Below are 26,351 nucleotides of genomic sequence, written 5' to 3' on the forward strand. Positions count from 1 at the left end.
GTAATAAATGTTATTTGCAGTTAACAATTTTCTTTTTTCTTTATTACAATATTTATGGCAAGACTAGGTATATTATCTACCCATAGAGTGTCAATGATCTCTATTCACCGTAACAGGAGTATTCGAGAAGAGATTGTCCGGATTGCATGTCAAATAAAAGAAGCTGCTAACTTTGATTCAAAATTCTTATATATTTGGATAAATCGCGTTTTACCTAAATCATTTGCACGTCTTAAATGATATTCATTGTAATCCTTAGATTTTTTAGAGATCTATGTATACCTTTTCAATGTCATCCCGTAACGTGTTATTAAGTATTTCGATATTATGATGTTTTCAGTTAATGTCAGTTTCATAAATATTAATTTCAATTAATTTAGAACTCGCCACACGCGTCACGTACAATGCATGCATTCTTAATTGTTGATAACAGATTATTGTTTATACATAGTTTATATCATTTTGGTTAGCGAATTCGTTTTTTCCGTGTTTTATGGAAATATAAACTGATTTAAACAAACAATTAAGAATGTTCATCATAAATGGTGTTGGATATTTTTATCATTATTCATTTATTTATTTTAAAGTTGTGTGTGTTCTGTGTTTTATTATCGTCCTTAGTATAATATGCTTAATGATTTTTAATAAATATTATTTATCAACTAATTAATTGCATGCATGGATTTCGTTCTTTACTAATATTCTCGATAACGTATGTTTTTTTGTCAAAATGCTTCTTCATAATTTTTGTTCTACGTAACTAGAATAACAGTCGTTATCGCATCTATGAATAGCCTCTGATAATCTTTTCCTCATAATTATTGACGTAAAAAACGTTTCTGAACGATTGTTCATCTAGTTGCGTATACTTTATTAAATTTACTGTGTTTCTCGTAAAGTGGTTTCTAATAAAGCGATTGTTTAGGTGCGTTGAACGTGCCAGTGGGTGACGTGACGGAGCGCAAGGCGTTGAGGGACAAGCTCAAATGCAAGAGTTTCAGGTGGTATTTGGAAAACATATACCCGGAGAGTCAGATGCCGCTCGATTATTACTATCTGGGAGAGGTGAGTGGGAAATGTGGAATCCTACTTTCTACTATCCTACTAATATTATAAATGCGAAAGTGTGTAAGGATGTGTGTGTGTGTTGTTGCTCTTTCACGCGAAAACTACTGAACCGATTGCCATGAAATTTGGTACGTAGTTAACTCGACAACTGGAATATAATATAGGGAACTTTTTATTCCGATATTCCTTCGGGATACGGACTTGCGCGGGTGAAACCGCGGGGCGCAGCTAGTGTTCTATAAGTGTTCTTGTTCATTTCAGTTCAATGTTCAATATGGAGTTTCAGGAAATTGTCATTTTCGGGTTTTATTAGAAAGTTATTTAAAGAATTTTTGGTAACGCTTGGCTATAATCTCAATCAGGTCTCGATTATTAAAAGAGAAAATTGTGAAATAACGTAATTAATGGTTTTTTACTGCTCGTTGAACAGATAATAAGAACGCAGGTTTCGCGCGAATTCGCGAAAACAATTTATATTGCCGCCATTCTATGATTAATACCGTAATTCATATCCACTGGCTTGTTTTAAAATTGTAACAAATTATATTAGGTACAATTTCCCATTTCCCGTTTGTCCATAAGTATCTGTTTCATTTGATAAAACGTTGACAAGGTACATCAACACGTGCTTTAAAACAGACCTTTAGACTGTGTGTAATATATTTTATTGCATATTTTACAAAATAGTTTACCGTCCAAATACTAAGATTGTGTTTTATTTTCTGCCTCGAATGTAAATACACGCACGTGAAAAGAGAATAAGGGAAGTTGAAGTCTCTGTTGCAAGCTAATGTCTGCATGCTTCTAAATCCCTATCGTCGCCTGCGAACTTTGTACTTTATTATTTAATAAGTATCCAGAAGCTAAAATACTGCATATTTTTTGAACGAGGTTATAAAACCGATTAAAAGCAAGTATACAATGAAACAAAAAAGAATATGACTAGAGAATAGCTAGCTCCGTCGATTATTGGAAGCGCCTCAATCTAAATAATAGCTTTGCTAAATTTGAAATCCATCCAACACGATTCGAGCTTTGTTAACAGTCGATCAACTTTCACATATACCCTGACCTCTATTTTCGTGCTCTCAACTTTTATACTTGTTCTCTCACTGAGATCAAGGTTCGTATCATTTGAATCGCAAAGTAATGTCTGCCATTAGTATTGATTATAGTTCTTTTATGAGACAAATCATATTTGTTTGAACTGAATATTGCGAGCTGTGACACATTTCAAGGTTCAGGTATGGCAATGCGCCGATTTGCATTTAAAATACTGCTTCTATTCAATTGCGAAATAAATGATGCGTTTCTAAGACAATGGATTTCTTTTTCGAAGTGTTAGATTTTACGTATATAACTCTAACATGACTGGCAACCAGACGTGACAGAATCGATAATATGTAACATTTTCTGAAACCAGATCATCCTAAATATCTCTTCAATATGTTTTTTTTAATATGAAAACGACGTAAAATCCCAACCTTTAGTAAAATTTACTTAACTCCATCTTCGGTGATAGGTAGGCATCTGTTTTTTTACTAGTCGAAGCGTGTTAAAATGGTGTGCTTTGAATTTGAAAATAATATATTATTAGCATTATGTAAAACAAAAATATGTTAAAATCTTAAATTTAGTCGTCGTGTATTTATGATGATGTACATAATATGGCTATTGACATTATAGAATCAATACCTACTAATATCATAACGCTAAAGAGTTTAATTTTTTGTTTGCATGAGCGCGCTCATTAACTCATCAACTACCACTTCACATGGAAAAATTATATTGAGTTATATCTTATTCAAAGGTTCATTTATCGAGAAAGGCTATACATAGGCGATATAACAATTAACATCACGGTTCTACTAATACAATCGGAACACATGTAAATTTTCAAAAATATTACGAATAAAATAAATAATAAACTGGCTTTTTTTGCGAACAGACAAATGCCCTGATCGAAGATAAGATTGCGGGCGGTACATTAGTAATAGTTGTATCAATCAGTGTTCGATAATTACAATTAGATATGAAAACATTATCAACATACATTTAGCGTAGATAATAAGAAATCACGACGCTAATTCACTTATAATATATTACGGCATTTAGATATTAACTCCTTTCCAGGTAATTGCGTTATGTAATGACTATAATGTGTTTTTTTTATTGCACGTCGATAGATTTGTTGGAGTGTAGTTATATAAATTTAATCTCTAATAAATCCGAAATCAGGAATCAATTGTATAATGTTTATTCATTGATTTAATTAACAGAATACTTCTATAATTGTATACATAATCCGTATATTAATTACATCCTACACTTACCACATGTCCTAATTTCATATATTTCTTTTGGTTATTAAAATGTCACACGAGAGAATCTAGTCACTGTCTTTCAATTCAATTAATATTTCGTAAGAGCGTGCAACTGAGCTAGTGGTTCGTATGATAGTAAGCTATCCCCACCGCCCATGAATATCTGCATAGGTAGGACCTCTGCAAAAGGTTTGCCCGCTTGAAGGGATACAGAAAGATTAAGAAAGATTAAGATTTAAGACGGTAATAAGGGGTGGGGAATAGGCATCGGGCCTACAGCTCCCACATTCACAGTACGAAACACAGTAACAATCGCTCTGCTTACGGCGCTCTTCTATGAGTATGTGATACCTTCCACGCGTTGAGCTGGCCTAATTGGTGCCGAAATGTGTTCGACATTCCCATTAAAAATATATGTATATTATTGAACTATTAAATAGTTTAATATAACCAAAAATCCTCTTATCATTGACATATATTTATATATACGTGACCTCTAATACGAACATAACGTACAGAAATTTGACAAAAAGAAAGTGTTGGATTGCAAATAGAAAAACATTATATTTTATAACTTTTCCATTTTACCATGGTATCTTATATTTCAAATGCTCAAATTTCATCGTTTACTTGCATCGTCGATAAATCTAATTGAATACGTTAATGTTCACTTTAAACTCTTTTAACAAATCTGTTGTGCGTACAGAATTGTACAATGTCCTATTAACTCTGTGTTTTTTGAATAAAACAGTATTTAACCTTAAACATAGTTCGTACTCTTTAGGCCAAAAGCAATAAAGCCTAGAAGTGTTGTTATCGTAGTGCCTTTTATATCCACATTTGTTATGCCTTTGAGGACAATAAAATCACTATCGATTCAATTATCGAAATCGTAATAACGTGTTAACACAACGATATCACTGCATAAAAATTTGCATTAAATTGGCATGTATTAAGTAATTGATATTGGTACTTTGCAGATTCGCAACGCTGAGACGTCCAATTGCCTGGACACCATGGGAGGGAAGGCGGGTCAACCTTTGGGTATGGGATACTGTCATGGAATGGGTGGGAATCAGGTGAACATTTTTGTTTCGAGCTATAAGCTAAGAAGTTGAATAATTAATTACAATTTAATTCGATAAAACGAATGTGTAATAGTAATTGTGCAGTAGCTCAATCATAATATACATGTTCTAATGTAATCTATAGATAGCAATTGATTAGCTTGTGCTTTGTTTTATCGGTCCTTCGAGCCAGATTGGTGTTTTTATTGATGTATAATTAATTAACCGCGTTCAATTTAATTTGCATAGCTTTCGTACATTAGTCCCTCGAGCCGAATTTGCTTATGACAACATATTTTATGCAAACTTGTTTTGATATTGTCAGGTATTCGCGTACACGAAACGCAAGCAGATAATGTCGGACGACAACTGCCTGGACGCGGCGCACCCGCGCGGTCCTATCAAATTGATTCGCTGCCACGGGATGCGCGGCAACCAAGAGTGGACTTATGATACGAAGGTTTGTTGTTATAAAATGTCTGATGATATAACGTGTCATCATCATCATGATGTCCGATGATATAACGTGTCATGATCATCATCATGTCTGATGATATAACGTGTATAACTTCAATTTAAAGAGTCTCTTCTCTGTAGAAACTGATTTCCGAACAGTTGGTATTCATTTTAATAAGGTATTCTTATTATTATAAATGTGCTTTGCATTATTTATTCATACAATAAGTACTGTACTTTGAATCTTTGAAAACTTTTAAAAGCTCCCAGGGAAAATTTTCCTTACCCGGGAAAATCAAAAGAAACTTGATGATAGTACTTGGATTTTTTTACGACTAAAGCAGGTAATATTATAAACGGAAAAATTTTATTAATATGTGGTTGTTACTCTTTCACGGGACGGATTTTAATGGTTAATCTATGGTTCATCATTTGCTTTATTCTCTGGATGAAACCAAGTAGCACAATAGTTGATATATTTTTTTATTAATTAGCCACTTTATTAATGTCCTATTATTCTAGTGTTTTATGACTTACATATTATATTCCAAAGATTTTATTATTATCAATAATGAACCGTGTAGAGCGGGTTTTCGGTTTTTGAAAAAATGCTATATCTCGGAAACTGTCATCTGTATCTTGTTCAAACAAATTTTCTTTGAGTGTTTTTTATTTCTGTACATAATTTGGAACATAATGTGGTTTTCAGAACCAACCAAGTTTTAGCTCTGTAGCTCTAGGAGGTTCCAAATAAATAATAAATATCGTCAATGTAAGTCAAGAACAATGAAGGGCCTAAAGCTGAACCTAGGTGGACACCCATGGACGTGGTTGCACACGTTGGGACGAATGGAGTTGATTAGGTTTTAGTTAATCTTGTTGTCTTTGGAATAAATTTTTCATTTTGCCATTTAATGGTTTTGATACAATAAAAAACTAAAATATATCGCATAAAAGTATCTGCGAATAGACAAGAATCTACCGATCAAATCCTATGTTCTTATAGATTTTTTTTATTCTTGATCAATACAGAACTACTTGTCCATAATTTGTAGTATATGTTACTGTATATCTGATATTTTTACAGACGCGCACAATAAAGCACACGAACTCGGGCATGTGCCTGGACAAGCCGGAGTCGTCGGACGTGTGGAAGCCGGTGCTGCGAGCGTGCAACCGGTCGCGCGGCCAGCAGTGGCTCATGCAGCTCGACTTCAAGTGGCAGGCGCGCCGCCAGCCCGCGCCCGCCAGCTAGTCGCGCCCCGGTGAGTGAGCACTGCGCAGTGTGCAGTGTGCAGTGTGCAGTGTGCAGTGCGCAGTGTGCAGTGTGCAGTGCGCAGTGTGCAGTGCGCAGTGTGCAGTGTGCAGTGCGCAGTGTGCAGTGCTCAGTGTGCAGTGTGTAATGCGATGCAATGCAATGGCTCATGCAGCTCGATCGATCGATCACTTCTTCGACTTGTTGAATTTCAATGATATTGAATTTTTGAAATGAAAATAATTTAAGCAATGTTTTTGACTGGCCCGTGAGGTTTATAGTATGTTATTTAAATTTGATATAGAATTTTGACTAGGGCGACTTTTTGGTCGTGATATCAATAATACAGAGCAAACAATAAGATTTGTTCCTCTTTTCAGATATGACAACGATAGACCACAACAGTCTTCCCCTATCGTTATATAATTATTAGATTTGATCATTTATTCCTATAACTATAGTTTTGTATCTACGTGACGTATCGATGCCCTGTGAATCGTTGACAATACATGAATATGCTGTATTCCCTAACGTTGCTCAAACTTAGAATTGAACGTTTAGTGAGTTTGTTTTTGCTATTCGAGATTTAATTAGGAATATTTCGTGTAAGTTGACGACCATTACGTGAGGGTCACCGCACACGCGCTGTGAGTTGTGCGTTCGCCCTTAATTCGAAGTGATTAACGTTAATACTTATTTGTACTGATTTTTACTAGTACGGCGTGCGATAGTGAATTTTGTATGAGATTGAATGTGATGTTAAGTCACAACGGGTGTGATTTCAAGAAATTTCTATCACGAATTTATTATATGTATTTAAATCCATTAATTATTTCGACTTGTTGCGTCGTCCCGTGTTTTATTTTGCGGTTATACTCTTCCATGACTGCTGAAGTTAAATGAGATTAAAAAAACACAATAGTGCACTTTACTGGTGTTCATTAGATGTGCGACTTTTTAAAGGAAATCAATATATAGTTTTATATAAGAAACTTATCTACTAGATTTTAACTTGTAGTTACTGTTAGTGAACTTTATCCATAATATTTAGCACGACCGTTGTCTGCATAATTTCTGTTTTATATCATAGAAAAGCTAGGGCAAAATTTTTCATATTCATCGCTTGAATAGTTCGTTTCTGACTCCGATGTTTTTATATTATGTAATAATCTTTCTGTCTTACGCGATTAAGTTTTATTTTCTTTCTAGCTTTATTTTCTTATAATTTTTGTTTAAGTCCTTTTCAATATAAACTGCCAGTGAAACGGTCTTCGTAATTCCTACTTATCTATTGAACTATAAATTCTTTTATATTAATAGATGAATGTTATATTGTGTGGTTGTTATATCATAATTTTAATTTTGTTGCGACATTGCAAGCTTGATTCATTATTCATATTCTATAGATATTATGTGATTTATAATGTAAATATTATTGTTAAATCTGCAAAAAATATAACAAATATATTTATATCAGTTTTACCGAGGTTAACTGTTTTTATCGGAATCACGCTTCGATTATTCGCATGTATCGATTACATGCATTTATTTATGCGTAATCGATTATACACAGCAATCAAATGCGTGTATTGGATAATATTATATAGATGCGGGTTAGCGTGTCGCAAATAATTGTATAATGGTTGACATTTTATAAATTCCTTCTTAGCTTTGTAACAAATGGAATTGATGCACATTTTGAATTTAAAATCAATATAAGTAATAACGTTTCATTAGTGCTTTTTCATTGTTGCTTAATTCTTAATGAGTGATTTTCGTTTTTTTTTTCGACCAGTTTTACATTTTTTTTGCAAGTTTGACAATAATATTGTAATTGTAACTGTTGCCTTAATTTATATGTCTCAAATATCTTGTACTATTACAAATGTTGAATTTACAACTCTTTATATGATGTAAGAACGAATGAGAATAATTTTAGTGCATATCGAGTAGAGTAAAAGGGCTGAATGGAATTGCCTATATTATAGTTCTATACTAGGAATAAATATATTTTATAATTATATATGACGGCCCTCAAAACGGTGTTATATAGGTCAATGGATACGGCGCTGCGAAAGTTTCTACGTGTTAACCTCTCTTTATGAATAATAACGTTATTTTCTTATAAATAACATTATTGTTGTGAAAACTAAAATAGAAACTTTGGTATCGCCAGTATAGAAACGAGATTACAATGATACTGAGGATATCTATATAAATGTTAAAATTGACGATACTAACGAATTTTATTTACGTTTGAGATTCATTCGAGTTAGTGATTTTTATTTACGATTTTATTGTGAAATTTGGCATAATTTATTTATTATAGGGAATTGATTTTATTTTATTTAAAAATTCGATTATCACATCACATAAATACATTTAAAATGAATTATTTTCCTAATAGTTAATAAAGATATTTAGAAAAATAGAAATATCAAAATCCATATTCTTACAGTCACATATTTATGTAATTATTGTAAATAATTTGTTACGTCAATATACGTCCAATCGATGATTGCATCGAAAAAGCATTTATTTATTAAAAACAGAATCTCGAAGATATTTTGATTTGTAAATATTTTTACGTGCCAAATTCATTTTTATAATTTATTCTTTAACGCGTCACCATTCCAATAGTCAGAATCGGTAAATTAATAAAAATATTTTGACTGAATTTCTTTATTTTATTTATGTTATTGGTAAAACGGTTATTGCTTATGTTGGATATGCAGTTGAATAAAAATTGGCGAGTGCTCAATGTTCTGTTATGTGAATGTTTTAGTCCATCGGACCTTAACTCTTTGCGCCAATATTTTATTTAACAATAGAATATGTATTTTCTAAAAAAATACATATTCTATTTTGTAAAAAAATCTCCATTTTGAATGATCATGAAGCGCCGCAGACCCGTCGCTAAAGTTTACATTTTAAATAATTGTATCAAATTGTTACCATACTCCTCCGAAATGGCTGGACCGATTTTCTTAAAAAATTGTGTGCATATCGGGTTGGTCTGGGATTTGGCCAACATCGTGTTTGTAATCCGTTAAAATGTATTCTGCACGTTTTGATGAGATAGTTGCAAGCATAGAAGAGGCAACAATACATTACAACAATTTTGGGATAGTAGATCCCAAAATGATAAGAATTTCTCCACGAAGAAGTAAATTGCAGATATTTTTACGTTCGTCATCGTACACCATTGAGTCTTAATTGAAAATTTTAAATAAAAACACCGAATTATTTCAGTATATAATTTATTAAACTTAACATTTACATAATACTTAATACTACTAATACTAACTTAATAAAAACGATTATACATACACACAAATACAAACCAATTTAGTTTTTACAAATATTCCATTTACCAAAATAGATTGAATTTCCATAGGTGTCGAGTTTGAAAAAAAAGCACTAAAACGTGCTTTCTTGTATTTATTTTACGATTAGTAAAAACAAAACAAACTACATAACAATCGGACATATCAATATTTTTATAGTTCTTTGTGCGTAGAACCAAAGATAAAAATGATATGAAACTACAATGTAGTCGCAATGCTGGCTTTACCGCTGATGCTTATATAATCTGTACATTTTCAGTTTTAATACATTTTTTTCTTCATTATTTTCAAGCCAAACCTGATTGACAAAATATCCCATTCCATTGAATGCTTTTGAAAGCAAAAATTTTTATTAGAAGAAAAAAAAACCCTGGATAAAATCTAAAATGGCAACTTCATTAAGAATGATAGAAAAATCTTCAACTTATGTTGATATTAAAATTATCTTTCAATTTCAGAGTCGACTAGAAAAATTTCTAAAGTCCTGCATAATTTTAAATTCATTAAGCGTCTACATTTGTTAAACACATACACAAAAAATCCTGTAATAAAATACGTTTTACGGGCATAGCTAGTCAATATAATATAACGAGAAGAAATTTCTGGAAAATTCGGTAATTTGTTTCACTGCATAATTAATCTGTACCAAAATAAACATTTTTATACAAAAGGTCACCGACGTCCATAGAGGGAGGTACCAATTCTAATCGTATGCCCCTATGACAACATTTATTATCAAACAGAAAAAGTATGCCAATTGGTTGAAAACCCTCGGAGTTTTCGAGAAAAAACAAAAAAAAAGAATCTTAATAAGGTTCTCCTTTTTTTGGGAACGTCGGTTGAACTAGCTACGCCTATAAGTCTACAAAATTAACGAAGGCTCATTTGGCGACTTGAGATCATTGTTACAACGGAGTACTCACAGATGCTTCTATGTCTTGGTCGTCGCGAACTCACACTAAACTCGATCTTTATTTGTAATGTTTAGTAAAAGGATAAAAAACAATAGTTGTTTCATAATGTTTAAAGAAATTTATACACAATTGGCAGGTTTTTTGAAAGTACTACATAATCTAGTTTTGCCTAGAATAAAATTTGTAGCATAATGAAAATAAAATAACAATTCAAACTAAATTCAAATGTTTTAAAATGGATTCAAACTAAATGAGAGATTTCGGAATTTCTTAACATTAAAATTTACTTCACTCCAAGTCCTAGTAACCGTATGACCGTGAAAATTTTATATTAAAATATCAAATCTCCAACCCCATTGCACTGAATAATTATTGTCTTTGATATTATCTTATCATTTGTACGATCTATTTCATCTAAACTCCTTTACTATCTCACAATCTATATTTATATTTTTCTGGTACTTAACTGAAAAGCTATGACAATCGGACTTTGATTATATCATTTTTTATTAACGATCAACCATGAATACATTATTTTATGCAAATAAAAAAATAAAATCTGATATTTTATGCAGAAACCTAAACAAACACTCCTAAAGCCCCGCGTTTTACCAAATAAAATAGTCGTCTACCTTAGTGTAATTCCAAACATTTAGTGTTATACCCAATGTGTTTAGTGAAAGTGTGAGTGTGAGTGTGTGGTGTGAGTGTCACTCGTGCGGCGCGTCCTCAGCGAGCAGCCAGCTCTCGTTCTCAGCGCGAGCCACTTGCTTCTTCAACGTGCAGTACAGTTTTATTAGTGAGTCCTGTAATTTGTTAAGAAAAATTAATGCCTTATGTGAAAAAATTGATAATTAAAGATAATAAAAATCATCGGCATCCTGTCTTATTTACTGTCACGTATCAATCTGTGTTTTTTTGTTTTATTTAATTAGAATATATTTGATGTATAGAATAAATAGAGACATTCCATCTTAAAGATGGCAATGGAGTGAACCAGACTAAAGGAATTTAAATAAATATATTTTTACGTAGCAAAAATATATTAGATTACCTTCTCATTCTCCAGTTGTATAATCTCTCTCTTCTGCCGTAACTCGTCGTCATCCATATTCTCCTCTAATTCTGTCTTGTGCTTGCTGAGGTATGCTAATTCTGTTTGTATCTGAAATGTAAAAGCTTCGTTTTGTCATATCCGAGTTAAATGGACACGTGAAGTTGTTAACATTGTGTATTGTAGAGCTGATAATGCACATTGTTCTCGCAAAACGTACTCGCCCGTGGAGCGACAGCATTTAAATAAAGTTTCAAGCAACATTGTTGATATTGATAGTGTTGCTTGATCAAAAAACTCACAAACTTACACATTTACTTCGTTTGCTTGTTTTTTTTCGCTTCGCAACAAAGCAAAAGATTATATGGTGTGATTTTATGTCTGGAAATAGTTTGGCTAGTGAGTGAAATGGGCAATTTTTTACAGCGATTAAATGTCATTCTCATGGGAAGACACATCATAACGTGTATTTGTAGTCTAAATTTAATAAAATACGATAAATCTCTTAAATCTCGCAACAGCTAGTTCTAGTGAATATGACCCCTCACCTTAAGGTACTCCTGCGCTAGCTGCTTGTGCTCCTCGAATATCCGCTTGGACTCCTCGTTGGCGAGGTCCGGCGAGATGGGCCGCAGGTGCGGGTCCAGCATCATGTGCATCGAGTCGAGGTCCGGGTCCGGCTCGTGCGGCGGCGCGGCGCCCGACCCTGAGCTGCTACTGTTACCTGCAATATGAGAATATGGTACAACTAGCTGCTTGCCTCGGCGTCGCTCGGATTGACTCTGTTCTCTCTCTTTTTGTTCGTTATCGTCGGGTTAAAGATTTGCTATCTACTCAGAACATAGAAACTTGAGTAATTTGCTTATAATATGAAAAAAGGCGTTTTAAACTACGAGTTTTCAGCGCGCGAAAACACAGGAATACGTTTATCGAGCCAACTAACTATTAAAATTGATTATCATCACTATATCAATAAAACTTGTAGATAAAATTGGGTTTTTTATAAGTTACATATGGTAGCATCGGAATAATTTATGAATTTTCACCTAAGAAGCATTTTTGCAAGCAAATAGTCTTGGTTCTTTTAGTAGCTTAGTGTGTTACATAGTAAAAGCTAGAATAGTAGTGTGTAGCAGTTTATATTTTTGATAAAGTGGAAAGGCATCTTTTCTAGTGGATTCAACGGAATAAATCTGTTATGATTTGTTTTCGCAGCGATTTATTAGTAATATATGTTTATATACTTACAATTTATATGTAAGTTTATTAAGTAATGATCTATACCTGCATTGGGCTACAGTACTAAATGGCCAGAATATCTACTCATCTAGCTTTTATTTGGACACAATTAATTTGTTATTCTGGTCTGTTTACTCAATTGTTCATATTAGGTCACACAATTGTCTGTTGTATATTCTGTATACCAGTTTATATGGATATATAAAAAATAATAATAGTAAAGATTGTAAATAGCTCTCAAGTCTGTGTGAGAATTTATACTCGTCATCGTGACTGTGATGTTGATGTTTCATTTATACTACCGTAGTATAGAGATTAGAAATACTATAAAATTTTAAAGATAAATAATCAAATTTACATAACAAGTTATTGTTATGTGAATTTTCCTGGAAACATAGGATTTTTTTTATAGAAAGCCGACAACAAATTTGAATGTAATTTTATTGAGATTTTGCATAGATATTAATTGTTAAAATTATACGTTTAATACGACAACAATTTATGTAGTAAGATTGAATATTATTTATATTCCGCACGACAACTACGCCACCATCGATCGTCGTGACACATTATTATTATTATATCACATGAATATGATCATTACGCGTAGCCAAGATTTTAACTATAACATACGTACAACAATAGCTCGGCCAATTATAATAATAGCAATTCAATGTCGTAATATACAGTTGGGCAACGAAAATAAGAAGTGTTTATACTACTAGCTTCGAAAGAATCAAACGCAGTTCCACGGCAGGGTTAAATACGTCAAGAGTTAAATTTACTCCCGGTGCTGATGTCAGACGCTTCACCTAGATTTCATCGACCACAATGCGATCACTCCACCCGCACATAGATGGCGGTAGTGGATAAAACAAAGCGGCCAATAATAATACTAACAGACGGTGTTAACCTAAACACGATCGAAACGCACAATCGGTATTTACAGAATCCATGAAATATTCACAAACCGTAAAATTCGAAAAAAGGAAACTCACGGAAGGACCGCACAAAATCGGTAACCCCCGCCCAAAACTATCATGCACGAATATTCGCGATACACTGACTTAAATGTGACCTATAGTATATCGGGATCGCTTCCGCGTATAGCGCACGGAAGCGGACGCAGACGCGGGCGAGCCGAGCGACACTCACTGTAAAATATCCAACTACAGCTGACTGTGTCCCTGAGGGTGACGATGCCGGCGGGGGCGTCACACGCGTCGGCGCAGCGCAGGCGCGCGGGCGGCGCGGGCAGCGGGGGCATGGCACGTCTTGTCGCCGAGACAGTGCGCCCAGCACTGCCCGCGCCGCCGCTCGAAATAATCGCCGCTCGCCACACGCGGCGCTGCTACAGCTAAAACCTATACAGCGCTTACAGCGTGTGCTGTAAGAGTGGAAGCTACGCGAGGGTTGTAGCGAAATAGAGTTGAAGAAAATGACTATATATTGAAATTGATGCACAAAAACATCAACAGTCAGACAATTCTTTTCTAGTTAAAGCCTCCTCCATCTCATACTACATAATGTTAGAGAAACAGTAAATGATAATGATACAAATAAATTAGTGATTGCAGTAGTCTTGAGTTAAAGAGATGTATAAAATTTTTAAGTACACACTAGCGTCCCCTACCTACAAGAGTTCTATTGAAGTTGCATAATATTTTATCATCCTTATGTTCTCCACCAAGCTTGCCAACGATCATTTTATTTGCCCATAACGTCTCAAGTTAATAAATAGAATCCGAATATTTCAGTGGACAATAATTTGTGTGCCAATTAATATCTCTAATTGGAAGGCGCTTAAATAGCTAGGTGTCCAAGAAACGTAACGAAAGCGAGTAATCAAGCGCCGAACACGCTAAAATGGCAGCGCTGAATCGGCGGGAGAGCCGGGCGCGATGCAACAACAAACCGCCGCTATTCGCGGTGCGGTGACTCAGCCGCGTCAGGCCGAGCTAAATGCGGACGCCGTGCGCTGCCGCCCTTCGTGAGGTTTTCTGCCATCTTTGCTGGCAGGGCGTACGCGCACCGCTCTGCACTCGGTCGACGACCCGCGCCCACGCTCGCCTTTGCATCCCAACATGTTACTTCTACGACTGCTACTTGTGTGCCATCATCGATACATAACTTGCATAATGAATTAGAAAAATAACCGAAATTTATTACGTTGTATAGACGTTATATCGCATCGTCTAATAATATAACAATAGTACTACTCGCGTGCCCATTGAGTAACGGAATACAGTTGAGCGATTGCAGCATCGCGGTCGGCCCTAATTCATAGAATGATTATTGCACTGCACTAGCCAAGGTGCAGTGCGCAAAACCCACGTATTTTAGACATAAACAAATGCTCTGCGGCCTAATCACACGTGATGAAGTCATAACATAGTCGCAGCTATGATGCGTCGTTTGGGGCGAGGAACACAGGTGAAAACAAAGATTTACAAACAACATTTCCCTACTAATGCACGAAACTTTTCGAAAAAAAAAATTATTATTTTATATTTTCTTTGCATTACAAATGTAAACCGCTATGTGGCTATTATGTGGCTTTTAAATATAAACAACTGTTGATTATTATATACCGTATGATAATGGAAAGAAGATTGTTGTGAAATTTACGTAATGTTATATTAATCATACGTAATACGGATTCATGGAAGCCGTTTAAAAGGTAATCATGCAGGCTAATTTTGCACGTGTAAACTGTATACTGACGGGCATCTCATAATAACGATGTACCCAATCAGAATAATCCAAACATATACGAATATTAATATTGTTGATATCAACTATATACAAGTATTAAACATAATTGTGACAAAGGTGTGATAATTAACGCGCTCACACGCCGCTGACAGGCATCTGGCGTACTGGGGAAGCTGTTGACTGATCGTCTCTGGGCACTCGTTGGATCATGACTAATACACGACACATTTTACGACAGCGGACTTCGATGAACCATAAAACTTTAACTAGCAACAGTTAACGCGCGTGTATTTCAGTTTCGCGGACTGTGCGCAGGATATGGTGTAGATAAATTTTTAATTGAAAAGAGGCTATTAAGGAGCACGATTTTCGTAAAATTACATTGAAGTATTTGAAGTTTGTTGAATTGTATATGGTTGAACTGTCAGTGAATAGTGTCACACTCGATGGTACTAATTAGAACAGACTAACAGACAGGCAGAGTTAAGATACCGTATACTGAAAAATGACGGGTGAAGTAGATTTTGGCATCGGAAACGTCATTTAAACAGTCGTACCGCACTTAACTGCCATTAATTCATATTTTGGTGGAAACATGTATGTATGTATAGCTGTATCTATAATATGTCTTTTAAAGGATGTCTTTTTCTACTTCGACCTTCTACATATTACTTGCACCATTGGCATCAATATAACAACAGTATTATTCACTTGGAACAAACATGACGTAAGGACATCACGTGCCATTTACATTTGATACATGAAATGAAATGCTCTCCACGGAACATCCAATGCCTATTTAATATTATATATCGTACAGTTTCTACTCTAGAAGTTTTCCGCGATACAAGCAGATGTCCCAGTGTCTTATTTTGGCGACCTCGTAAATTCATGACTCAAGTGGATCTCTTTGATCGGTGGCATTAATATGTTTTCGATTCGACGTCAAGAGTCGGGACGGCTAACAGACTCTTGGTTATTGCGTCAGTCTGGTGACATTTATAAGCAGACTTTTTTATTGGCTGATAGATTTTTCAATCGCTAACGGTATTACGCATTTTCTAGATAAAATCGCCAACTAAACAGATTGAAATACTGAGCCGCTTAATTAAGATGTACAGCTAGCACTCGGATAAAAGAAAATGAGAATATTTTATAACTACAACTGTAATTAGGTAGGAAAGATTCGAAAAGCTGACACCTACTTTAAAGTCGTGTGCCAGAAAGTCACTGAATGTACAAACTTTTAATCTTAGATTAACGTCGAGCAGATGACAGGGAGTTACGTAGAACATACAACTTAAAAAAAATCTGATTCACCAGAGACACTTTCATTCGATCCGGAAATATCTGCAGTACGAAATTAGGTGTCCTTGTGTGATGTTTTTAAACAAATATATAAAGACAATAATACTCGCGTTATAAATTAGTGATGAGACAATCTAAATAATTTATTGGCGTGTACACGTTCATATTTTTCATTAACGTTTTATATAGCAGAAACTTTATTAAAAATATATGACTGGGGTTAATTTTGGACTTGTGAATCAAGCGGCCAGAAAACAGGTGACACATAAATTCACACAAACAAGTAGTTTAATATGAGACGAAATTTGCGATGATATAAATTAATGCTTTTTAAATATGGGTAGAAACTTAGCGTAATTGATGGCCTCGGTAATGCGTGGACTGTGAAATATACATCGTCAAAGCAAATGAAGGTGCGCTGTCAGTGAAATACTACTTGGGTATTTAGCGCCTATTGTAAGGAGGGCAGTTTACAATTCCGTGCCAACTTCTACGGCAAAATAAGATCTAGGGCAATCCTCGTTAACGCTCCGTGAACGTGATCGGATCCAGTTCACATCAAAGAACAACATCAAGACAAATCAGTAGCAACTATTTGGTATATTGGTTGACTAATCAGTTTTGTTGATAGATAAAATTCGATCGAAAGAAGACTCTTTTCAAGTTCTTGGCTGGCAATTTTGTCCCAACTCTTTGTAGAATAGGGAAAAGCGAGTCATATTATGAAGTAAAGTTTCCTCGAACGTGTGTTATAGTTTCACGGTTACTGAGCAATGAATGCGCCAGGTCAAGGATAAAAGAAACTTACAGGCAACAAGCTTAGAAGTTGCGTAATACTATTTATTAACAATTATTTTTAACAAAAACTAACGCGTCTTCAAAATGTTAGAAGATGAGACCACATGGGAGGCACAGGCATAGCTTTCAAACAAAAAAAAAAGGAATCATAAAAATTGCTTTTTCTCTTTAAAAGCTATGAGGTAACAAAAAATAAATAATAACAACATTGACAACCTCGTCCGTTCTTTGAAGTCGGTGGAAAAACATATATTGATAATAAATATCGTTACTTAATTTACGTTGTACATTCAGTATTTTTACGCCATTTTTGGTAAAATTAGATTTAAAGGTTGATATGCAGTACTTAGATACCTACTTGTAGTAGAATTAAGTTGGAAAATGTTGTTCGTAAATATAACCAATCAATATCACTAATAATAACAATAAGAACAGTCAGTTTGATGATCGAATATGGCAAATATATCACTATACGCCGTATACAATTTTACCAGCAAACCATTGGAGATTCCGAAAGAAATATGAATGACGCAACGGGGTCTGAATCAGATTCTCACACAGTTAATATTTCATGCTATAATGGTCAAGTGAAGAGTTAAAAAGTGTAGTATAATGGCAGCAACAGGAAGCAATACAAAAGCGATTGGCAAAGGCATCGTTGTGAAGTAGCTCGGGCTGAGTCATGCGTGTATTTCGGAGGTGCGCTCCCAAATACGTTACGGCACTGAAACTGCTTTTAACAATGTTGGTAAAAATGTTGTTTCTAATTTTAATATGCTGCGTCATACTGATAATTTCCTTCGTATAATTGCAAATCTTAGGATATTGGGGGGGTCACCGTGACGTTTTAAATCAATACTAATTCCAGCGTGGAAAATAAGTTGTTTCAAAAGCTCTATACTTTTTAAGTAAGAAGATGTGACCTATTCTTCATTAGTGAAATAAATAAATATATATAATAAAAATAATAAAAAAGTCACGTATTTAAACCATCTTTTCCCAAGCTAAATTAAACGAAAGTCACGTGATTCCTTTATTTAAATGTTTCCCGCAATGCTACCTATTTTTTCAGTCTAGCAACAGTCACTTTTAGTCACGATTTCAGACTGAAATAGTTCCTGTGTGTAATGTTTATTTGATTATCAGCGAAAGAACACTAACGTCTATTAATTTATAATACACTATACTATGTATAAAATCTATCAATTTTCAACGGACAGGAACATTAGTTAAAGTTGAACGAACGTTACGCTATGTAGCCTGTAAACAGTTTTTTTTTATATTCTTAAGCTATAATTCATCAGACGTTTAGAGTTGTTTAGTTATTTAATTTAAAAAAAAGATAAAAAAAACGACTTATAATCGAAATGTTTATTAATCAATATATATAAATTTAGATTTGAGAGAAACATACCTTTTTTTTTTTATAGTGGGGAAATCTTACATAGATACCCACGGCCCCCGGGGAAAAGGAGCCGTGGATTATGTCGGATTCTTACGGACCATTCTTTGAATTTATTATAAGCTGATTTTCTGTATAGCTAGAGAGTTGGTGGTAATTTAGGTTAAAGATTTCATAGTTTCATCAGAACACAAGGAAGTCTGCCGCTTTTACGGTGACTAGAAAAGATGATATCATCTCTTCTGTTATAAGTTTTATCTAGTAAATACATTTCATAGATAGTAAGATTGCATGAAGTTTTTATAAAATGATAAACTTAAAAACAAACAGTACAGTATAATTATACAATTGTTTGTCTTGTACAGCATTTTAAAATATAAGAAAAACATGGCAGACGTGTACAGCTCTAATTTTAGGTGTTTTATACATAAGAAAATACCATTTAATATTCTTCTTTTTTATTTCTTCGTGTTTTAAACAAAATGTTGTCATTTTTATATCACTATTGTTTAAATTTTTTTTATCACTGATCATATATTTAACTAGGTATTGCAGCTGTCTGTCTGCGTCAGGACAATCATATCGCAGTATAGATTTTTAGCCTTTTCCGTTGTTTACTTGTGCTCCTCGAAAAATATCAAAATAGTAGATTTAAAGGCAATAACGATGTTGTAATTGTTTTTAAAATACTATTTGATCTTACACATTATTAAGGCAACATCATCAACGAGGCAGAAGTGTTTATTTGTTTTTTGGCCGATGGAATATTCTTTTCTTATACTTTATAATTTATAACAAATAGACAATTTATATTTAATTATGTTAGTTTTTGTTTATCTTAGATTATAGATATATGTGATCCCATTAAAATTTCCTCTAGTTTTGACAGTTAGCAAAGTATTACGGCAGTACTTAGGTACACAACAGTATTAAGGCAGTTTACTTTTTGTTAAATATAATTACCGTTTCCATTTTTCGTAAGCACTTTTTTGATATTGCAGCGATTAGTCAATAACTATTCAATAAATATAATTTTATGTGTCCTCTAACATTGTAAACCTCTCCACATTCCATCCTTCAAGTAGATTTTTTGTTGAGACGCCCAAAAAATTCTTATGCAAAAATGTTCAATTGTAGCTTAACGATATAGCAGAATGAACTATTCATTTATTCTTCATTGTATACATAAATAACAAAAAAAAAGTTACAAATGACGGTCTTATGGCTATAAGTCATTTGTTCATTATGCTTAAAAAATACTACGAACTGGCTTTTATGATTTATTTTTTTATATTAATTACAAAAAAAAAATATTTATTCTACAGAGTATTTCGATCGTGATGTCCCCTTTCATTTGCATTAATTATACACATACTTACATAACAAATAACTTTACATATTAAATTTACTAAGCCGTAATGTTCTACAAAATACATGGTATGTTTTACCAGTCCCATGATCAATTTCACCCCCGTAGTTTTCAGTGTTTTGTAAACATGCGTACATGTAAATGACCTGCCCATGTATTTATTTACTCTCTAGTCTAGTTTATAATGTATACAAGTACTATTGTAACGAAACTATAAATGCATGCGAAGCAGTTATGTAATTACTCCGTATAGAAGGTACAAAACCCATTTAAGATAGGCAAGATAAATGAAAAAATATTGCGGAAATAAGTATAGTAAAAAAGCGTGTATTTTAAATTTATTATCGGAAGTGAAGTATTGGAAGCGAGTATAAAACTGCAAGACCATGGATTTTATGGGAGCGTTTGCAACTTTGCGTAAGCAATGTATGACTTCCCTGGGTCGCTAGTGACGCAGGCGCGAGCCCCGACCTACTTACGTTGTTAAAAAATCAGCGATGTTCTCTTAGACGATTATATCGGGAGGGCTTCTGTTCAAAATAGAAATAAACTTGTCGTGTATTTTGATTATATCTACAGCGGTGGTTAGTCATAACGATCCAATGCCAACGGCCCGGTTGCGCACCACCATCGATGCTATAAAGGCAATTGTGTTCCAGTCTGAATCACCGCTAAGCGCCGTCTGCAAAATGTCTCACCACTCCTCATTTATTTCTTTCGACTTTCGCCAAAATGAAGTCTAAACAGCCGCAGAATAAAAGAAGACGCTATTCATAATGAAACGATAACTTATTGACGAGTTCTTTTAAATGGAACATCAAAACAAACAGCGTAACTCATGTGTAATCACCAAGGGCCGCTTAGCTCTATAAACAGACGCGTAAACAGAATATTTTTGACTTCAAAGACCTCACTGCAAGAGCACAGCTGGTGTAACAGGTCGAGCATAAATTTCAGGAGAGCAACGTCGAAACAAGAACGCTTAGGAAATAGTATAATGTGCTCACTAAAGGTACATCCTAATTGTTCACTTTAATGCTCGCTCACAAAATAATTAGAAATGATTCATCGTCTCGACGAAAACTTCTATCGACTCCGGGTGGCTGTTTGCCGAAAGATTTGGCATTGCCTTTGGACAGCCAATGATCCCAGTGTTTGATAGTTTATAAATTTACTACAAGTGCGCGACGCTTGGCTGCTTTTAATTTTGGTGGGTAAAGGAGAATAGATAGTGAAACGTATTAAGTATTGTAAGTATCATTCGAATGTTTCGAATGTTGGGTTATCGGAAATATAATTATATTCTGAGAATAATGTTTAGATTGATTGATTACTAAAACTTATAGCTTATGCCTATATGAGCTTATCATTGTTGCGATCATTGAATAGAATTTGTTGATCATTGGATGCATTGATAAAGGTTTTATAACATTGTCAAATATATAATAAATCAGATCATTTTGTAAAAAGTATACCTTTTATTTATTACATAACTAAGACACCATATAACTCGAACAGACTACTATAGTTCATTTGAGATTAGTAAATTACAATGTAAGTATATGTATTATTATGTTCCTATAAATAACTATGATGTTTGATCAACTTATTAATACTACCCAAGCACAATACACGTTACAACGAAAAGAAAAACGCATCCGTCCAAACCGATACTCACTCATGAAAACGTCAACAAACACTTGCAATTTATTGCGATTCGGTTGCACTGTTATCGAAACTTGAACCGAGCAATCCGTTTGCGGCATCTCACTGATCTATAGCACACATGGGAACGTTAGTTTATGGTACGCGTGTATCGCGCTACACCCTCAACGCGAATACGAATGCATCCCGTTGCACCGATGCGCCGGCTGGCCGCGGCGGCGCGAGACTGTGCGACGGCGAGCCCGCGCCATGCCTCCCCAATAAACCTAAATTAGATTAATTGTAGCGAGCTGATTCATGCGTGCACGCGCGATGCGTCTCTGTTGACATCGGACAAATGTGTCGGATCAATTTAACAATCGCGGATTACGCGTCACGTTCGGTAGGTGCTGTTAATGTCGTTATAAACAACTCGAAAGCTAAGCGTTTATAAAAACCGCGCGCGCGTGCGTGTGCGTGTGCGTGTACGTGTTTTGCAACGTTTTAATTTGGCAATGATTACCGAGCTTCACGAAATTAAGATCGGCACTACGAAGAGTGGTGTATGCCTAAATAAACTCTTGACATTATTTTAGAATGCAAAAATAAAGTCTGCGAGTTTTTTCTTCCCATGTCTATTTTTTTTTTTTGTTTTTGTAGAACTTGATTCATAATCTTCTTTTGGACCGATGTGTGATCTGATTAATGTTTACTTTGATTTTACAGCTAAACCTAACATAATATAAGAGCAATGGTATCTTTTAGAAACATATATATTTTTTTACATTTTTGCTTTTTATGTAAGTTACACAAGGACAAATAACTTAGACATTATTTTTCAAATTAATCAAAGATTTGATTGGAGAATATACATAAATTACTATTTAAAATAGTGATAACATAGAATACATAAGTATGAAGTTAACTTAACCAGATGATTGTACATTTATATACAACGAAAGATCGTTATCAGACAATTGCAGTAGCGCTTAGTCATAAAACGTAACTTACTGCCTCGCTTATTAGAATACGCAGAAAACGGATCGATGCTCAAAGGCCGACAAAAGTATATAAAAATCGACACATTTGTTTATATCAGCGCGTAAGCAGCAAGGGGCCCGATGTGCCGGCACCCATGAAAATATCACGACTTATTTACTTTACCACGATATTGCTTTAAATAGTTGCGTTGAAGGACATGGTCATTTTGTACATACGTCATCATTTTAGCCGATGGGACAAAACGCGTTAAACTACGAAACGAATTCCGCAATTTTTTTTTCCTTTGATTACAATTCTTACGTGGTAAATAAGATGTTTAATGCTGTGTGCGAGTGTGTGACTATTGCTTTGAAAAAAGTAGGATTAAGATAAGGTGAATCATCATAAATCTAGTAGCACGTAAAACATCGACTTGTCTTGCGATGAAACATAATGACCATTCAATACGGTTACAGATCCTACCATCTTACATTAACCATTATTCCTTATTATAGCCTACAAACTGGTCTTTTGTGTCGAGCCATCATTCGCTCCGGAAACAAAAGATAAACAGGAACAGTCTAGCCATTTGCTATACGCAGACGCAGGTCAATATTGACGCGACAGGAAACGCGAGATTTCATCGCCTACCTAATGGAATATGAGAGCTCCAAGAGAACGAATATCTTGACTGTCTGTTAATGGTTGAATGAAGATAATTCTGAATCTCGTTTCAACAATAGGAGCAGGCAAAATCATTCTTTAAATGTAACTGATAACTGATAAGACTTGGACAAGATGGACATCAATTATAACATTTCTGTTTAAATTTATTGACACTATACTAGCTTACCGCCCTATATTGAACTAATTTTCGACAAAAAATTCAATTCAAAATAAACAAACAGTTTCAGTTTTACAATTATTCCATTATAAACAATTAAAGAAAAATTTACAATATTCGGGTACCTTCATTTTCATTTTGATATTATATTTACCTAAAAAAGGCAGTTTTAATGTTTAAATAACCTATTTATAATTAACACTTAGACATGAACGTTATTGATAGAATTTAATTTATCTCCGCAACCGTATCCGTAGACGCTCATTAAAATACACCCCCAGATGTATTGTGAATCATTATATAAATGTTGATTAATCGAGCCGAGACTTCCTGGAGGCAGACCCAAACAGACTAGCGGGAATAAAACAAGGAACTCGTAATAGCGAACAACCCCGTTCACGATCTAACAATACTTTAGATCGGTCGTTGGTCCCACATCGCGGTTCCTAGAAGGTAAGCGGACACAGTCTAAAATAGTTTGGCCTCTTCCGAGAAACGTGACTCATACGGGACCGTCCTGAAACGCATCTGTTCCGAGCATATTCAATCCCGTAGTCGAATTTAATGCAACCGAAATATCCATCGCTTCCATTATAACTCGCAGCTCCTCAATCATGTGACTAAAAATCGTTATTCATTCATTTTTCTAATTTTATTCCCGAGACCTTGAAGTGAAATAGGTCGCTAGCGTTAATTCAGGAAAATTAGATTTTTAGCACGCGTATAAAATGAGATTATCGTTCCTGCCGCTAATCAAATGGGTCATCGGAAATTGGCAATAAACATTGCTGAAAAACACACCGGACCTTCTATCAACGCCGCAATAACATTAAGCTAAAGATGCTTTTGTTATTTACACTCAGTCAACAGCGAACCACCAAAAATATACGAGGAAAAATGTTGTCATTTCCTTTTTAAATGTTGTTCGCCAGATATATTAGAATTTGATAAACAATTTTCCTGTTTGTCTTCCATACCTATTTCCACTAAAATAATGTAATACAGATGTTGTGAAAATGTGTAGGTACATTTGACATGTGAAAAAAGTAATTAACGAAAAAAAAATATCCAGATAAATAACAAATGAAATATGCCGACTGTACCGCTGAGCAACGCCCAAACTATTCGCAAACGCATCTTGTCAAATGGCAACGTTGTTCCGAGAACCCCCGTCTCTATGAGCTCTTATCTTTAAATAATTAAACGGTTAGACCAGCGCTCAGTGCTTCTACGAAACACTTCGCTACGTTTTGTTTTATCGCTTCTTTCGTTTACTTAATAAATTACACAGTGATTACCCATAGATGCATAGTTTTTACGATCAGATCGTTTGCAATGTGAATTCTGATAGACTTAATACATATTTGGGTAATTCGTAAGTTCTATATAATTAACTAGTGCTTAGACTTATTGTATTAGCCATGATATTCTAACATTAATATAGAAATTACGATGGAAAATTACCAAAACATTCTACATATTAAAATTAACGTGTTTTGGTTTTATGTCCATTGACATTGTGAAGTAAAGACATATTAGGTATATAAACATAAATACTCGTTATATTGCGTAATTAAAGACTTCGTAAATAGTACAATGCGAAAATCTGGTAGTATTGTTACAATTATAGTATGCTATATACAAAACCTGGATCGTACGAAAATCTATGAATTTAATTTAATGAACGGCAACTTGAATTGCAAGTTAAGGTTTGATAGATTTGCTAAGTTACCGAATTATAATCTGTGGTCTCCGAAACGATATATTTAAAAAATAAATCAATACACACGGTCTTAACGTACAGTCATTAAAAACTGCATTATTTTAACAGGCTATTCCGCAGTGTCTCTCCGTTCTGATGTGTCTAACAGCTGTAGAGAGCTACTCTCTAGCATTGATAGTTATGACACATGTATTACATTGTTGCAATTTCGCCAAATATTTTATTAAATGTCGATGTTGAAATATTTACACATGGTTATAAAACACATTCAGTTATACGTATAAATAATTTAGATATGTGAAATCAATATTTTTATGTTTGATCGAGAAACAATAACGTACATCCTACTATCCTACTAATATTATAAATGCGAAAGTTTGTAAGGATGTTGTGTGTTTGTTGCTCTTTCACGCAAAAACTACTGAACCGATTGCAATGAAATTTGGCACGTAGATAGTTGGACAACTGGAATAACATATAGGCAACTTTTTGTCCCGATATTCCTATGGGATATGGACTTACGCGGGTGAAACCGCGGGGCGCAGCTAGTATTAAATATATACTAAAAAAATGTATTCGAGAGACTTTATTAAATATCCCTTCAAAACCGGATGGAAATGGAAATGCAACACAATCAAACAGAATAGTGAAAAATAAAATATTAGCGTTTTGTTCCTTTTTAATTTGAGTAGTCCCTATTTTCTTAAAGAACTATTATTTATCTGCATCCTATATATTTCAAACTAAATTTACCGTGGTACGTAATTTAATGTTTGGTCCTTGAAAATAAAGTTATAATTGAATATATTCACATACTAGGCAGTTTTATTATCATGCAACTTT

General features: G+C 34.2%; 2 protein-coding genes across 4 annotated transcripts in view; one reads left to right on the top strand and one right to left on the bottom strand.

The window, feature by feature from the left end:
• The window catches only part of LOC119839902 (polypeptide N-acetylgalactosaminyltransferase 5), a 48,996-nt gene extending 40,497 nt beyond the window's left edge, over positions 1-8,499 (top strand). For both annotated transcript variants that reach the window (XM_038366335.1, XM_038366336.1), the window contains exons 10-14: positions 926-1,065; positions 4,373-4,471; positions 4,785-4,919; positions 6,003-6,180; positions 6,551-8,499. In XM_038366335.1, the coding sequence (XP_038222263.1) occupies positions 926-1,065; positions 4,373-4,471; positions 4,785-4,919; positions 6,003-6,170 (542 nt within the window). In that variant the 3' untranslated portion in view covers positions 6,171-6,180; positions 6,551-8,499. The remainder of the gene's footprint in view (positions 1-925; positions 1,066-4,372; positions 4,472-4,784; positions 4,920-6,002; positions 6,181-6,550) is intronic.
• A 1,956-nt stretch (positions 8,500-10,455) lies between these two features.
• On the bottom strand, positions 10,456-22,247 carry LOC119839905 (mitogen-activated protein kinase kinase kinase 7-like). 2 transcript variants are annotated; one of them, XM_038366340.1, is made up of 4 exons: positions 21,995-22,247; positions 12,034-12,209; positions 11,486-11,596; positions 10,456-11,237 (listed from the first exon to the last, which is right to left on the bottom strand). In XM_038366340.1, exons 1-4 carry the CDS (start codon positions 22,080-22,082, stop codon positions 11,142-11,144), a joined length of 471 nt encoding a protein of 156 aa, XP_038222268.1. In that variant the 5' UTR covers positions 22,083-22,247; the 3' UTR covers positions 10,456-11,141. The 2 variants fall into 2 exon arrangements, with proteins under 2 accessions (XP_038222268.1, XP_038222267.1); XM_038366339.1 differs by lacking the exon at positions 21,995-22,247 and adding an exon at positions 13,880-14,030.
• Between the last annotated feature and the right edge of the window lie 4,104 nt (positions 22,248-26,351).

This window comes from Zerene cesonia, chromosome 5, assembly GCF_012273895.1.
Source record: "Zerene cesonia ecotype Mississippi chromosome 5, Zerene_cesonia_1.1, whole genome shotgun sequence".
Lineage (NCBI taxonomy): Eukaryota > Metazoa > Arthropoda > Insecta > Lepidoptera > Pieridae > Zerene > Zerene cesonia.

Excerpts from the sequence above, each read along its gene's own strand:
- LOC119839905 (XM_038366339.1), bottom strand. The coding sequence starts at position 13,991 with ATGCCCCCGCTGCCCGCGCCGCCCGCGCGCCTGCGCTGCGCCGACGCG. Across the intron at positions 12,210-13,879 it reads CTGTAGTTGGATATTTTACA|GTAACAGTAGCAGCTCAGGG; the intron begins GTGAGTGTCGCT and ends CTCATATTGCAG. Across the intron at positions 11,238-11,485 it reads TACAACTGGAGAATGAGAAG|GACTCACTAATAAAACTGTA; the intron begins GTAATCTAATAT and ends AACAAATTACAG.